Source organism: Chondrus crispus, genomic scaffold (genome assembly GCF_000350225.1).
Source record: "Chondrus crispus Stackhouse genomic scaffold, scaffold_431, whole genome shotgun sequence".
Taxonomy (NCBI): domain Eukaryota; phylum Rhodophyta; class Florideophyceae; order Gigartinales; family Gigartinaceae; genus Chondrus; species Chondrus crispus.
The window spans coordinates 43,688-59,947 of NW_005179328.1; the positions used below are offsets into that span (position 1 = coordinate 43,688).

At 51.2% G+C, this 16,260-nt stretch overlaps 3 protein-coding genes; 2 read left to right on the forward strand and 1 right to left on the reverse strand.

The window, feature by feature from the left end:
* Positions 1-316: 316 nt before the first annotated feature.
* On the forward strand, positions 317-2,197 carry CHC_T00001301001 (hypothetical protein). XM_005718791.1 is given in 2 exon segments: positions 317-2,083; positions 2,084-2,197. The coding sequence occupies 1 exon segment, from the start codon at positions 317-319 to the stop codon at positions 2,081-2,083; it is 1,767 nt and encodes a 588-aa protein (XP_005718848.1). The 3' UTR covers positions 2,084-2,197.
* A 7,837-nt stretch (positions 2,198-10,034) lies between these two features.
* Positions 10,035-11,452, forward strand: CHC_T00010197001 (Aspartate transaminase). XM_005718792.1 is given in 2 exon segments: positions 10,035-10,180; positions 10,181-11,452. 1 exon segment carries the CDS (start codon positions 10,181-10,183, stop codon positions 11,450-11,452), a length of 1,272 nt encoding a protein of 423 aa, XP_005718849.1. The 5' UTR covers positions 10,035-10,180.
* A 1,878-nt stretch (positions 11,453-13,330) lies between these two features.
* On the reverse strand, positions 13,331-16,195 carry CHC_T00008375001 (Protein argonaute 2 (translation initiation factor eIF2C 2)). Its single transcript, XM_005718793.1, has 2 exons — positions 15,898-16,195; positions 13,331-15,783 (listed from the first exon to the last, which is right to left on the reverse strand). The coding sequence occupies exons 1-2, from the start codon at positions 16,193-16,195 to the stop codon at positions 13,331-13,333; spliced, it is 2,751 nt and encodes a 916-aa protein (XP_005718850.1).
* Between the last annotated feature and the right edge of the window lie 65 nt (positions 16,196-16,260).

Below are 16,260 nucleotides of genomic sequence, written 5' to 3' on the forward strand. Positions count from 1 at the left end.
GCCCCTCCGCCCCTCCGCTTCTCCGCCTCTCCGCCTCTCCGCCCCTCCGCCCCTCCGCCTCTCCGCCTCTCCGCCCCTCCCCCTCCCCCCCTCCTGAGCCCATGCTCGTTCCATTTCCAATTCCGCTCTCCTGTTGTGAACAACCCACTTGTTGCGCCTGCCCGGCGACGCTCGCTACCCCCGACTGGCACACATCTCTGACTACTTGTTCCCAACCCTTGCCCGCTGCCCGCCCTCTGCCCGCCCTCTGTCCGCTGTACATGGCGCATCTTCTTCTCTTTTCATGCCACATCCATCTTTCACCGCCTTTGCCTTGATGCATATCCTCATCTTTCTTCTTCTCCCCGTCCTATGTCTCGCCCAGTCCCCCGCCACTACCGCTAACCAGCGATTTGATCGCCTCTATGGCAACCACCTCGTCGCCTGCGTCCTCCTTGAAGACCCATACATCATTGCCGATCAAAACCGTCGCGAACAATACAGGGGCATTGCCATCGACTACTTCCGACGACTTCGAGACAACCTTGGATTCACCGCCGAATTCAAGGAATGGAATGGAAATTGGAGTTCCTTCATCGAAACAATGTCCGAGTGCGAACCCAACGTTCCCGACTCAAACAAGAACAAATGCCCATGCACTATCGGCATCGGTGCGTTCACCATGACAAACGAACGTACGGAGAAGATCCAATTCGTCTGGCCTCTAGGGAACGAGGCCCATCGTATGGTCGGCCGCAAGTCGGATTTGTCCTCCGATAATTCTCAGAACACCTGGTTTGTCTTCAATACCTTCAGCCTTCAAGTTTGGATCATCATTGCCGTCGGTATGGTGATGCATGCTCTAGGTTCTCTCGCGTTTGGCCCATTTCAACCGTCAGAGCGCGACCTTCCTCGCTCCACTACTCACCGCCGCCGTCGTGGCATTATGTGGCGTATCAAGAAGTTTCCTGCCGCAATCCTTTTCGCCTATGCTCACCTCCTCGGCCATCCATTTGGGGAGGAATCACAGGGCACCCCATCCTTTCATCGAACCGCCTGGCTTATGTTGGGTATCACCGCAGGCCTCTTTTTACTTACCATATATGAGGCCAGTTTAACTGTTCTTCTATTTGAAAGCACAAAAGAATCGGCATTTCAAAGGTTAGAAGACATCAAGAGCTGCGCTCTAGACCCATCACGTATCGCCATGATCGCAGGGGGCGCGTCGCAGGCTTTTTGGCATTCTGCCGTCAATACGACTGAAGTGCGCAAAGACTGCCCGCAGTGGGGCAAATTCAGCATGACTGTCGAGGACCTAGCAGAGGGCTTTGAAGCTGTCAAGTCAAATAGAGCCGACTTTTTCTACTCGCTTGAAGGAAGTATTGTCATTCGTGCCCAGAAGAATTGTGACGTCTTTGCACCGGTCGGAGAGCCGTTCTTTTCAACCGCTGTGGGATTTGTCATGCCGAAAAATATCGAATCGCTCCAGAGAGTGTTGGACGAGCTTTCGAGGGAGACGAGAATTTTGCGAGAGCAGGACGGCTTCGAATCCGTGAGTGTGCTTGCGGACAGATCCAGTTGCGAAGATGTGATCGACGCCCGCATCACGCCCAGCAAGTTGTGGGCTTTCTTTGTCATGTACGCTCTGTGCTGGGGCGGGTTGCTCTTATACAGGATTTCGCGCCTCTACATTATGAAGCGCAAAGAAAAAGATGATGGCTTGAGACCAACGCCGAACCAAGGGGATATAGTGCTCATGGATGTGCATTCAATGCCAACTCGCGGTTTTGAAGCGACGACAGCCAAGAAGCATGAAGACTTCGACCACATTGACGAGGAATCTAGCTCGATGGGGTATTCCATTCCCGATGGATATCCCACGCATGGCGCACATAGAAAGGTATCGCCGCCCTCGAGTGTATTACAAACTCCAATACCGAGCCGCAACTCTTCCCAGCTACGGCAAGAGACTTTACCTCATGGACAGCAGGATCTCTCCCTAAGACCAGATGGTGGGACTGGTCCCAACGGGCTGACATCTGATGGATATCCTCTGGAGACACACCATTCTACTGGACCTGCTGGTGGTAGCCCAGACTTGTAACATTAGCACGCACAATGTGCAGAATAATTTTCTAATTAAGACGGATGCATAGTGCAGCGTTGTTTTACTCGCATGAAAGAATAATCCATGGTAAAGTCCAAAGAATGCATGCTTTTTTCGGCAGAAGGAAAAAATGAAACAGCTCGGCGAAGAGTCTTCGTCATCACTCCGCACCAGCTCGCCTTTGTGTAAAAACAAACTCGAAATCACAGGCTCGAATTCAGGAGCAACGTCAACGAAGCCACGCCCTTCTTACGTGGACGAGAGGGGCGAGTGGTCAAGAAGAAGACATAACTGATTCATCGAGTGGACGTTGGCGCCGGTTCACTCTCTGCAGTTGTGCTTTGCGTTCCTTATCGACGTGGAAACATTGGAAAGATACACTATTTGTAGACAGTGACGCGTCAGGCACGGTATGGTAGAGTGTACTCTTTCCGATCTATACAAGAGCGTTTTGATATGCTTGCGAAGCGTTACACAAAAGTTACGCATACTGTAAAGGGGGTTGCTGGTGTTGTCGGACAGTGACAAAAAAATCGGACATGCAAAATATTTTGAAAAATATCTCCGACACGGGCCAAAGAGCACCGCCGCGCGTAACGGCGCCAGATAGTGCGCCGTATATCAGAACGACGTGGTTGAAATTAAAGAAAAAATATCTCAATCGATTGCTTACGGCTTTCTACGTATAAGTGTGCAACAACCCAAAAATACAAAATAGGCGGACTTTTCTATTTTTTATTTATTTGCTTGGATGTCCGATCTTAGTGCTCGGTTGAGGTGCAAAAGTGTCCGCGCGCTTCAATCTCACTCCTCTTCTGTGTCCGTGGTTGTTTTCGCCAAGTCCCAGTGGACGACAGGCTGAGAGTGTCCCCGTCGCAAAACATAAAAAATGGTGATTGCTTGACAATTACAAGTACTTTTTCCTTTTAATATTGAGGTTTTTGTCCGACGTCTCCAGCACCCCCCCCCCCTTATGTGTGGGGGCCCGTACAAGGTGGTAAGGGTAGGACAGAGCAGCGGCAAGTAAGATAACAGCCGGCCTGTGAAAATACTGAGGAAAAATTAACAGAGAAATAAGCACCGACGGACGGTACCTCTTTAATCACCCTTGTCTTCCGACGAACGGAACTTTTGACCTCGAGGATGGCTGAGATTCTTCTCTGTGTGCTGCTCTCTTCTTTCCTCTACTAGGAAGTGGGGAGCTGCTTTTATACTACCCCAATACACCCGGTGATGTGCTAAATACTCCTCGTGAGGACGAATTCATCGTATCTTAAAAAGGGATCGATGAAGTCCGTAGAAAGAAGTATACAAATTAAGCTCAAATATAAAAGTGAATGGCCAAATGGCCACTCACTTACTGCATACATACATATGCAGCAACAATACTACTGTAACAAGGCAGACCCACACTTGTACGGGCGTCTTCATTTCAACATTCCCGCCACTTTAGAAAGACGAACGAGGAGCAGTGCGAATAACCCATTGCTGTACTGGATTGTTGTCGAGACCAGTTCGAAGTAGGTCATCCAGGGCGCGACAGAATTTTGGCTTTGTCAAGCCATCGGCGACATTGTGCTCTGAGCGCACGAGCCCAACATTTGATATCTCATTGGCATTGTAGGCCTCCCTGGTTGCGGCAATGTCAATCATCAATCTTCTTTCAGATGTTGAAGAAGCCTTAGTCACAACGTCGAACATTTGCTTGGAATCGGTCCTCATCTGCATTGGAATCTTCTTTCCGTATAGCACTTCCAAGTCGTGTTTGATCATGTAGGCGCAATCAAAACCTTCCGTAAAGGCATACACCTCCCCTCCAAGAATCGATCGAACCACGCGCTTGCACTTTTTGCTAGAAAAATCTAATATGTGACAATTATTCTCGGCGTCACATAGAAGAACCAAATATCCGAGTTGCGATGTCAAATCGTTGTTCGTTCCGAAGGATGCATCAGTGTACACGCGTAGATGTAGAGTGCTGTACTGCAATTTCCCGTAGCGCAATCCCAGCGTTGGCGTTGACTTCGTTTTCTTGATTGCACTGTTGAGAAGTTTGACTGACGCTTCACTTACATTGCCTGTGGGTTCTACCACAACTTGCGCGGCTCTGTTGGCACAACCGCTTATATCTGGACGCGTGTGCGTGGCCCAGGCAACTTCGGCACGAAAGCTGCGGTATTGATCGAACGTGGCGTCAGCGGGAACCAAGTTGAGTTTTTCAATGTAGTCCGGTTGACTAATCTTGAACACGCCAGGATCCAAAGTTTCAATTGTACAACCGAAAAATACGAGGTCGTCCCATTTCCGCTCCCTTGACTCAAACTTCTGAAGGGTTGCGTCTGATAGCTCCTGAAATGTTTCATTTCCTGCCAAACAAGCTGTCGTCCACATAAACTCCCATGCATCCTTCCGGTTCATCGTCAGGTTGGAAGCAGTTGCGATTCCCCATCGGAACTATTATGTATAAAGATGGATCGCCCAACAAAGGCGTCATTCCCAAATCCTTCTTTGCATGCTTGTCAAACGTGACCGCCCAATAGTCGCCTGCATCTCCATTTCCATAGAGTGGCTTGAGGAGAGCAAGTACTTCATCAGATGATATTTGGAAGAACTGCAGGTCCTTCTTTTTGGGCAACACAAAAATTTCACGCGTGAGCTCTTCTTCACTCTGAAGGTAAGCTTGCCGTACGTCATGGCTGAAAATTCGATACTTCTTGACAGCGGCAAAAGACACGATGATCCTGATCGAACGCTGACGCAGATTTGTGGTGTTATGTACAAGGAACTCTTTTTCTTTGTCTTTGTGCCCCTGTGCAACGTAACGAGCTTTAGGTGTCTCGTTGTGAGTGCCATAATCCTTCAAAGTAAGAACGAATCTGCCCCCTAAGATATTAGCACCCTTTGACAGTTCACGTCTGTCCACCACAGTCCACGTATTTCTGTCCTTCAGACCCTGTACTTCCGAAAACTTGGCTTGACGGAATTTCTCGTTGTCCGCAGCAGGATCGTCAGGGCACAATATTTTCGTCATGTATGCCTCGACTTCATCAGTAAAGAACTCAGAATTCTCAATCGTCTCGCCTGCAGACAGGGATATAGAGTCCATGTCCTTCCTCAAGGCAGCCAAAAGGCCGTCCAGTGCTTCAGCGTAGTCATCTGCTGAGGGAATGCGTTCAGTAGGACTCGTGACATTTGCACATTGTGCTCCGACAGTCCGGTCATCATTTTCGGGATTGTTCTGGTTCTCAATGTACGGTTTGGTCTTGTCAATAGAGAACTTTACGAATCGTCCTTTGATGTCGACGAAGACATGCTTCCCGAGGACATCGCGTACTTGATAAGGACCTGTCCACTCATTCACAGGGGACTCACGATATACAAGTACATTGGATCCAATACACACGTCAGAGGATGTACCGACTGGTACATTTGAACGAAGTGCTGTACTGATCCGCCGTTTGGAAATTACCCTTGCCATTTCATCTCGTGCAGCCTGCATCGCCACCATTCTTTCCTTCTGTTTGGGCAACTCAATAGTAGTGATGAGGGCACGCGGAAAAACTCCGAAGACAAGCAACGTCGGCACTAAACCAGCGGGACCTGCTGTATCATTGACGGCCTTCACAGCGATCTGCAGGGCATAACCGTTTCCAAGGGTAGGAAAATCCTTCTTGACCTTTCGGTAGGTCGAACGTAAGTAAGAATGGTATCGCTCACCTTCACCAAGAGCGTTATGTTCTTCAACCCCTGAAAGGGTTAGGTCGATGCCAGCCAGATGACAGAGGCCTTCCCATCGGCGAGACTTGAACTGCGGGCCTTGGTCTGCATGCATGTGTTCCGGATGTCCAACATATGGCAGTGACCAGATACTTTGGTATGTCTGCCAAGCAGTTTCAGATGTTTCATCAGGCAGAAACGCCGCGGCGTTGAACTTGGTCTCACGATCTACACAATTTAAGACAGGGCTACTGTCCAAGTACATGATGTCGACACATAATATGCGATTAAAGACGACATTTTCCATTGGTAGTGAGACGCGAAAACGGCTTGGTGCGCGACTTAGCCTTTGGCAGACATCACAGCTGCTAGATATTTCCTGAAGGTCGCGGAGGTCATCAGGTGCACAACTGTTCGGGTCAGACCGTCGCATAACTGCGTACAGTCTCTCTGCTTTTGGATGAAAGAAATGACGATGCATCTTTCTTAGTTCCTCGGTTGTGTACAGCATCTCATCGGTCCACTCCAGGAAAAGATGTCCGCGCTTCGAAATCAAAGTTACCTGCCATCCACCCAAGTCTGAAATTAGCAAATTGTGCGCAGTGTCTATGATCATCCCATGCTGGACGAGGAAATCTAGTCCAATAAGGAAAGGGACATCTAGATCCACAACCTCAACTTCAGCAGCAATGAAATGATCTGCGTCGGCCGGTATGCGAATGAAGAGCGTTCCCAAACCCGTATACCTTTTCTCGCCGAACTTGTAAACTCTTTGCACGCTCGCCGTATCGACATGGAATGCTGTTCCAGAGAAATCACAGTATGCCATGGCTTGCTTCCTTCCGATTACGGACCTTTGAGCACCAGTATCGATACAGGCTCCGAGAAAAGGTGAAGCCTCCTTGTCTTCATGAGTCAAGTTGACCATTACGTCCCGAGGGGACGAGCCGTCTTCGAAAACTGTGAAAAACTGGTCCTTGTCCTCGTTGGGCAGATCTTGGTCGCGTCTTTCTTCAACGGCGACAGTATTGATACTAACTTCTGCCTGCGAGAGAAGTTCGTCAAACATTTCCCTGTCAGATAGAAGTCCTGAAGTGCCCAAGGAGTCGGCTTCACTCGCATTGACAGACATGTCCAGCTGGTAACAAATTTCGGCAAGCACAAGATGCACGTTACCTCCAACTTTGCCTCGCTTCTTTTCGTAGTACTCGAGCTTGTTGGCTGCGGCTTTCTTCATGTTCAGGGGCATTGGGCATTTGCTGAGGGTATGATTTCGATCATCGCAATTGAAACATCCAGCAATTGACAATGGATCGAAAGACTTAGGTACGTACGAGCTCTTTCCGAAAGATACGGCCTTACTCCCTCGACTGTTAACAAGGGACGGAGAACGGGCATATCTTCCTTGGCCAGTGTAGAAGATTCTTTCGCTCCCGTCATTTTCAGATGCCGTCTTGTTTCGGTGCAGCGTAATATTATCGCGGAGCTTAGCGATTTCCGCTTCCTTTTCTAGCTGCAATGCATTTTCTAGCTCTCCATACAGTTCTTCGAATGTCAAGTTGTTGGTGGCAATCCTTGTTAGAGGATCCTTGGACCAGTCGAAGCCCACTACTGCTTGATGAAGAAATTCGATCTTGTGAGCTTCACCACGGTGCGATGCCGGTCCTTGGCGAGAGAGCTTGTTGATGATGTTGTGGACTTTTGCGAGAGCGTCGGAAATCTCAGCTCCATCGTCAACAAACTTCGAGATCCTTAGCGTGTTGAGATAATTCTTAACTTTGGTCTGGCGGACGGTAGAATTGTATTCCTTCTCAATTAAATCAACTGCTTGATTGAAGGACGTGGCATATCCATCAATCTTGTCCAAGTAGAATCGCTTGGCATCACCCCGGAGCATGTTGTGCATATATTGCAACTTTTGGGTGATAGAAAGGCCATAGTCACGAGCAAGTTGTTTGAACTCATCAACGAATTCCATCCAACATTCGCCGATTGCACCGCTGAATTTCTTCTCTTTTTCCTTCAGACTCATCGCCACGTTGTGGGCAATTTTGTCCATCGAAGAACTGCCAGAATGGCGCGACATCTCGACAGAGACAGCACCGGAGGCTGCGACTTGAGATCCGGGAGCTTGCTCACGATTTCGACGACCCGCGGCAATGATTTCTTGAACAATATCAACAGCGGCTTGTTTGTCCTCCTGCTCCTCATAAATGTTGGATGCCAGGGTCATCATTATCCTCCGAGATGAATGCTGCAGCATTGCTGCACCACGAGTGTCTAGGAACTTACGGAGCTCGGAGTAAACGGAAGGCAAACTTCGCAATTCCTTGCTGAATAAATGGCTCGGCGGAAACATGTCGGCAATTGAGCGTAGTAGAATATCGCCACTCTCCTCAGAACTTTGCAACAGACGAATAGAAGTGATGAAGCCTTTCTGTGTATCATTCAGCCCTTGAAAAACAGTGTCAGTCAACCCTTGCATGAAAGGCGGCTCTTGAGCATCAGCCAAACCGTCCCTTGATTGTCCGGCATCGCCTCCTGACATCTTGAAAAACACGAAGACAGTGCTCCACACCAACGGCACGACACCCCGTCAGCTCACCCGTTCGGAATTCACCAGGCTTTTACACCAAACACCGTTATCCGCCCCGAAGGACCGGTGGGGCTCCAGCAACGAGCTCGCCTTGGTTCAAGTCGCCAACCTAGCGTCCCCGGAAAGCCGGATCAACCGTTTCAGGTAGTAAAGCGCGTCAACGAGCAATCGCAATGTCCGTCAGCAGCCTGATAATGTGTTAGTGGATGCTTCGCTAGCGTTGGGGCTGGGCGTCGCCGTCGTCGAGACGTGGTTAATCACAAAAACCTAGTCCGCACCCTGATAATCTCGTGTCACAATCGGGCAAAAAAATGAATGTAAAACAAGTACAGTAACTTTGGCTGTTCCAATGTTGTCGCTTATTGGCTAAGCGAGTAAATATCGTTTGAAATCCCAGTGATTCGGTAATTCATGAATGTGAAAATACTGAGGAAAAATTAACAGAGAAATAAGCACCGACGGACGGTACCTCTTTAATCACCCTTGTCTTCCGACGAACGGAACTTTTGACCTCGAGGATGGCTGAGATTCTTCTCTGTGTGCTGCTCTCTTCTTTCCTCTACTAGGAAGTGGGGAGCTGCTTTTATACTACCCCAATACACCCGGTGATGTGCTAAATACTCCTCGTGAGGACGAATTCATCGTATCTTAAAAAGGGATCGATGAAGTCCGTAGAAAGAAGTATACAAATTAAGCTCAAATATAAAAGTGAATGGCCAAATGGCCACTCACTTACTGCATACATACATATGCAGCAACAATACTACTGTAACAAGGCAGACCCACACTTGTACGGGCGTCTTCATTTCAACACGGCCCGATGTCGTGCGATGCGCGCAAAGCACGCGAATACGGTTGAGGGGTGGAATCTACACGCAGCATTGTACATTAAAACTATTGTGTACTGTATGTAATTGGCTGGTTGCAAAATTTGCAGCTGAGGTCTGAGGTCGGGTGAGAGTCTCTCCTCCACTGACACCTAGCCACGTAATACACGTAGCGGCGCAGTCGCTGATTTAAGAGCCCCTCCCCCACCTCCTCGAACTCCTCTCCCGGGACCTTCGGAGCGGAGGGCATGGGGAAATGGAGTGCGTTATCGTTCGGCTCGGAACCTTCTTTCTACCTGCGCTTCCACAGGGTAGAGGGAAGAGAAGGGAGAAGAGAAAGGAACATTTGCAATAACAGCGCGTATTGCCGAGCTATATCTCCACGTGTTGCCAGTGCTCTGCGATAGGGCGCGTAGATGACAGGATTCCACGTCCGTCCACTAGCATGACCGCAGTCGTTCCACAGCCGCCGACGTCCAATGATTCGCTCCAGCCCTGTTTCATCCACATACTCGCTACTGTACCCTTCAGGGTACCGCATCACTATCGCAAATCCTGTGTCGTGTGGATGTGCCTTCCGCGTCCTCCTCACAGGCCACATTTCCCTGCGCTGTCTATCTCTATCCTCAAGGTGGCGTCTAGTCCTCCACGACTCATTTCTTTTGACGACCTCATCCAGACGTAGCGCATCCGCATCCTTCCACGCTCCGCAACTGCAGTAGATCATGCTGCCATTTCCGTGTCTTATCGCGCTTCGCCGCCTTCAATGTGCTTGTAGTGCGTGCTCAAGGCCACACATCGCACCCACCTGAGCAATAATCTTCATGCTTGCACGCCTCGCGTGCGGCTACTATTTCATTACATCTCGCCCATTTGTCCAAGCCCAGTTGCGTCTAACCGTGTCGCTGGTATTCGGCCTTGTTCGCTCTGCTCATCCAAACTTTTCCATTCACCATGCGTGTACCCGACCCAGTCCCATCCACTTCTGAGCGTTCCAAGTGGGACGTCCTTGCCGCCCCACGAGATCCAATTCTGGCCATTCATCAAGCGTACCAGCAAGATCCCTCCCCGTTGGCCGTCAATGTATCCGTCGGCGCCTACCGCGACGCCGGCGGAAACGTCCACGAGTTCCGTGCCGTGCGCGACGCCCGCCTCTCCATCGCAGCCTCGTCAACTTATGACCACGCCTACCTCCCCATTTCGGGCCTCGAACACCTGGCTTCTCAATCCGCCCGTCTGATCTACGGCGACGACGTCTTTGAGAGCGGCCGTATCGCGTGCTTGCACACAGTATCCGGCTCGTGCGCGCTCCGACTCGCGCTCTCCTTGGCGTCGCGCGTGCTGGGCGCTGAGGAGGCCCATGTGTCTCTGCCGGCATGGCCTAATCATGTCCAAATGGTTCCCATGGAGGCACTCAAGTTGGCAAGGTATAGGTACTATGACTATGACAGGCATGCCGTGGATATCGACGGAATGCTCGCCGATTTGGGGAAGGCGAAACGTGGAGATGTTGTGCTGTTGCAGGCGTGTGCGCATAACCCGTCGGGCGCGGATCTCAAGGAGCGGGAATGGAGACGTGTGGCTGACGTTGTTCAACAAAGGCGTTTAGTGCCGGTGTTTGATATGGCATACCAGGGACTGGCGAGTGGTGACATGGAGGAGGATGTATGTGCTGTGAGGACGTTCGTTAGAAAAGGGATCAATGTCATTGTGGCGCAGTCATTCAGCAAGAACCTGGGGCTGTACAATTCAAGGGTGGGCACAGTAAGTGTATGCGTGGCAGATAAGGTGCCGGGCCGAGACACGGCAACTAATCTCTTGAGTCAGCTGAGCTGGCTGGCGCGGGGCATGTACTCAAGCCCACCGGCACATGGGGCGCTTATCGCGGCCAAGGTGATGGGAGATGATACTTTGAGAGCAAAGTGGTTATTGGAAATCAAAGAGGTGGTAGGGCGGATTGGAAAGATGAGGGAAAGGTTGAGGGATGAGCTTGAACGAAGGAAAGTAGCGGGGCATTGGAAGCACATTACACAGACGAAGGGTATGTTCGTGCTGTTGGGGCTGACGTATTCGCAAGTTGAAAGAATGAGGGTTCTTCACCATATCTACCTGACGGGAAACTCGAGGATCAACATCGCTGGACTCAACGAGAATAACGTAGCGCAGGTAGCAGAGGCTATTGCAGAGGTTGTACAGAATTCAAAAACCCCAGAGCAGGGGTGTTAGAAGAGTAAAGATAAGTCGCGATATTTCGGGAATGTGTGACGCTGCTCTTGCGTTACTGCAGAATCGTGAACGGGACACAGGGTTGTGAGAGTTTGAGACGCGGCAAAGTGAGGCCACGTCCATGAAGATTCTAGCAAAGTCGCAATGCTGCGATTTCTGGTGCAGACCGATTGCAAACATGCCCATGATGGCACAGCCCAACCAATGCTTCGCGAAGGTCGAATAAAGAATGTGTGTGGCGCCAGATGTCATTGGTTGCGGTTCAAAACCTCTCAGCGTGAAGCGTGAAAGAGCAAGGAGAAGGATAAAATTAAGGCTCAAAATGAATTCACAAAGCTCATGACCAACTGCGGAGCCTTGTACGCATAATCCCCTCAAACTTTGCCCCTTCTGACTCAAATCGAAACGTACCTCAGTGAAGATCATGTTGTAACAGCGCTTTCAATCTTCCCGTCCGCTCTCCTTCCCGAAGAAGAAGCGAGTCTCCCGTCATGCGCTGCGCGGTCATCGGTTCTGGCCCGGCGGGAATCTACGCGGCCCAAGCGCTTCTCCGACGATATCCTACCATGCACGTTGACATTTTAGAACGCTTACCCGTTCCGTTCGGCCTTGTTCGCTATGGAGTATCGCCAGACCATCCTTCGACCAAAAATGCGATATCCCAATTCTCATCGTTCATCGAGTCGAATCGTGATCACATTTCCTTTTACGGAAACGTATCCGCTGGGCCTGGAACGCCCCTCGATCAAGATACTCTTTCACAACTATACAACCTCACTGTCTTTGCAACGGGCGCCAAAGCCCCTCGTCGTCTTCCTAACGTAGAGATTCCCTATCAGGGCGTACATTCCGCTCATGACTTCGTCAAATGGATCAATGGGCACCCAGAGATCGAAACAGGAAAAAGGGCAGATATTGAGAAGCGCATCTCATCCGGCACCGACATCGCGGTCATTGGCCTAGGAAACGTGGCGATCGATGTTGCGCGTACACTGCTTCGTTCAACAGAGGATTTCGCAGACACGGATGTGTCTCCGCGCGCTCTTGACGTGCTTCAAAAGGCGCGTATTCAAACAGTGTCAGTGGTTGGACGGAAAAACCCGGCCCGCGCTGCCTGGACAACAGCCGCGCTTCGCGAGGTTGTCACGAAAATACCTGGTATCATTACGAAGTGCAGTCACAGCCTTCTGCAGCGGGATTTAGAGTCCCCGGATTTACAGAGAACGTCAAAGCGGGCGTTGAAACTGCTGTTTGAGCGAACGGAGGATGCGGGGAGCGCGGGGAGCGCAGGGAGTGAGAAGGGAGTGGGAGAAAGCAAGACGCTCCATTTACAGTTCTTGTCTTCACCTCAGAGTTTCAAGCTTTTACCCAATGGAAATATTGATATGGAACTGACAACTCGAGACGAGAAACCAGGAGACCAATCGTTTATCAAAGAAGAACACAGTTGCATATTTCTTAGCCTTGGGTATTGTCCGGATGAGGGCTCAGGGTATCGCGTGGGATGGGCGAATGGGAAAGCCACAGGAATAATTGGGGACAACAAATGGGATGCAGAGTCTGTGGTTTCTCAACTACCTGATTTGTTGGCAAACGCAAAACCCGGGCTGCACGAATGGTTGAGAACGTCATCAGCGGAGGCAGTCACATGGGAGGGTTGGCAGCGTATTGACGAGGAAGAAAGGCACCGTGGTATGCTGGCAGGGCGGGCGACTGCAAAAATAAAAATCGAGTCCATTTCTGAGATGCTTCAGGTTGCACGTGGCGCATCTCCACGATGACGTGTTCTTTACCACAGTATTAGGACGCCATGAGAGATTCATCTACCGGGATCAGAGGATTATGAACGTATTAGAGCGCAGTTGTAGCTGCTAGAAGCTACACATAGTACAAGGTGCCAGCCAAGTTTTCGTGCAATTTGGGAATGCCCGTTGCATACTCCGTCGGAAGAGGAGAATCTTGCGCAAGTGGCATCTGTGGCTGGTCCGGGCGCACTTCAAAACGAGAGGGATTCCTCGCAGATAGGTACGCACGCCCACGCACGGCAAGAAGATCCGCGTAGTAAACTGGTGGAACGATGGAGACACTTCTCGTGCTCCTGGCGAAGAGGTAGCAAAGACGATAGGTCAGACCTTGAATCTCATCAGGAGTGAAGTTGATGTCATCCATCAGCACTGTATAACGCATCGGGCGAGAGGTACCCTTAATACCGTTGTGGCTGAAGAGGTAGAAATCAAAGTTTGTGGGATGCGCCACCTGGGAGTCCACAACGGTTCCAGGGAGGCAATTGCCAGACAGATCACGAAGCGAATCATCGATGGGCTCGAAGCGTACATGATGACCACGCTGCATAACGATGAAACTGATTTTCGGGTTGTAGGGACCCATCTTGAGAGTCGGCCCGAGCTTGTTGAGCTCATCTCTGATAGGTCCAAGCTCGTCACTGAGAACCTTTGCAAATTGACCATCGGCAACACCATTGCGATAGATAAGAATATTGTCCGGAAGGAATTCTTCACGACTAGCGAAGTTGTGAACTACTTCACGGACCATTGCGCCAAAGTCCTGAATACCTTCGGCCTTGGCATCTTGCACACGGAAAGTACCAACCTGTCTACCACAACGCTTGTCCAAACTACCGACAACGGCACTGACAGAAGGAGAATCACCCTTGCTTTCAAGCCCAGAGGCATGCGACACGGAGGCTCCAATTACCATGAAACTCTTTCCGAGGGCCGAGAAGTTGTCACCAGGGATACGATGGTTGACTCCATTCAGTTTGGCGTTGATCTTGAGAACGAGATTGAGACAATAGAGCTCCTTGGGGCTCTTGGCATTGGCCATGACCACGCACTGCGTGGGAATACCAAGGTAGGTATCGCCCACGTTCTTGATCTGGTTGTAGTCCCTCGTGGCGGTGTCATTCTTGATGACCATGATGATCTGACACTTCTTGCCACCGTACTTGGGATTGCTATTGATGCGGCCGTGAAGCTCCATCATTCCCTTCTGCAGAATTGGGGTGTGGCTCCATCCGATCTCTGGCGCCTCCGTCTTCATGCCGACTTGCTCGCAGACATGACGAACAGATGCGATGAAACGCTGCACTTCATACTTGACAATGTCATTCGCGATGACAAGGACGCCCCATGATACAAGCGGCTCGCCCGTCTGATAGAAAGTGTTGTTCTTCATGGTCCAGTGGAATTCATTATTGGGGTTCTGACGGACGTCAATGGTGACATTCTTTCCAAGCTGAACGAGCGGGGGGTCCATGATTCTCGCCGGGACAGCAAGCCTGTCAATATTCACTTTGACACCGAAGGCCTGGAGGTACTCCTGGGTCTGCTTGTTCACATCATCGAGCACACTAGCGATCTGCGCCAGACGAGCCGAGGGGCTCCTCGCACCGATGTTGGCCATGCGCTCCTTCATTTCTTGGTTCATCTGCTTCTGACGCCTCTGCCCAGTCATGAATGTGGCCTTCTCGAGCGGGATGTAAGTGTGTCCGGTCTTGCCACTCTGAATATCTAGACAGGGTAGATAGGGATAGTTGAGTGCCTGGCCCATGTCGGCGAAATGGTCGGCGATACTGACCCTGCGAGACGAGTTGGGGTCTTCGAACGCTAGCTCACTTGCAGCCTCTGGAGTGATCCTTTTGACGGTGAGCGGCTTTTGCTCCTGCACAGGCTGGTAGTTTTGGATGATCTTGAGGCCGCGAATGGCATTCTCCAGCCTCCTCGTCTGATCTGTGGTCAACTTGGTGGTAAACGCGGGCTGCATGGCGTCGGTATCGCCGCGATCGGTCGGGGTTCCAAGAATCTCAGCGGCGAAATCGTAGACGGTCTGGGAGATGTAAAAGGCACTGTAGGTGACATCAAAGGCAAGGAACATACCTGTGTCATGCGGACGGAATGCCTGGTAGTAACACACCCAAGCCTCACATCCATCGCCCAACCTCATACTGGAGACCGTGTCGAGATCCGGCGGGATTCCGAAGGCCTTTCCCGTGTACACAAAGTTGCGCAATGGGCTCGTCCTCAAGACGGTATCAAGCAAGGCGACGGCCTCATGTGGGCACTTGGGGTCTTCCTTGTTAATGTATTTGACGAGATCCTTGGTCGGGACCATGTTGGCCATATTGAACTTGACATTGTACTTGGTGCCCTCGCGCTCGGCCTGGAAGGTCTTGGTGGACCAGCCCGGATCGACATTCAAGTAGGCATTCTTGCGGCCGTCATGAGCGATCTTCGAGTTTCTAAAATCGTGTGCATAGTTGGCCTCAATATCTCGAATGAGCTTGGTGGCGATGCCGACGGGGAGGGGTTTCTCTTCCTGCCCCGGGGCGCCTCTACCGGCCCCGCCGCCTCTACCACCCCTACCCCTTCCTCTACCGCCTCTACCCCCCCTGCCCCTCCCCCTGCCGCCCCTGCCTCCGAAGCCACGGTCTTCCTCGATGGCCTCGAAGACGATGTCGTAGTGGCGGACGAGATCGGGCAAGTCGGAAAGATCGGTCGGGTAGCAATTGACATTCAATTGCACCTGCCTGCCCTCCTTTCCGTAGCGGCCATTGCGCGCGGCGGCTCCGACGCGCTCGAGCTCACGCGCGACTTCAGCAATGGTCGGGCGCGGCTGCGGCGGCGGCGCAGCCTGGCCGGAACGCGGGTCGGGGCGATCGGAAGAGTAGCGACCAGAGCCCGGACCACCGCCACCCGGCGGCTGGTATGAGCCATAGCCGCTCATGTTAGTTAATTGGAAGCGGGGGTACGGTGGATGGTGAAAACAGTATGACTTGGCTGGGGGTGGGG

Excerpts from the sequence above, each read along its gene's own strand:
- CHC_T00010197001 (XM_005718792.1), top strand. The coding sequence starts at position 10,181 with ATGCGTGTACCCGACCCAGTCCCATCCACTTCTGAGCGTTCCAAGTGG.
- CHC_T00001301001 (XM_005718791.1), top strand. The coding sequence starts at position 317 with ATGCATATCCTCATCTTTCTTCTTCTCCCCGTCCTATGTCTCGCCCAG.
- CHC_T00008375001 (XM_005718793.1), bottom strand. The coding sequence starts at position 16,195 with ATGAGCGGCTATGGCTCATACCAGCCGCCGGGTGGCGGTGGTCCGGGC. Across the intron at positions 15,784-15,897 it reads CGAGGCCATCGAGGAAGACC|AGAAACCCCTCCCCGTCGGC; the intron begins GTGGCTTCGGAG and ends CGGGGCAGGAAG.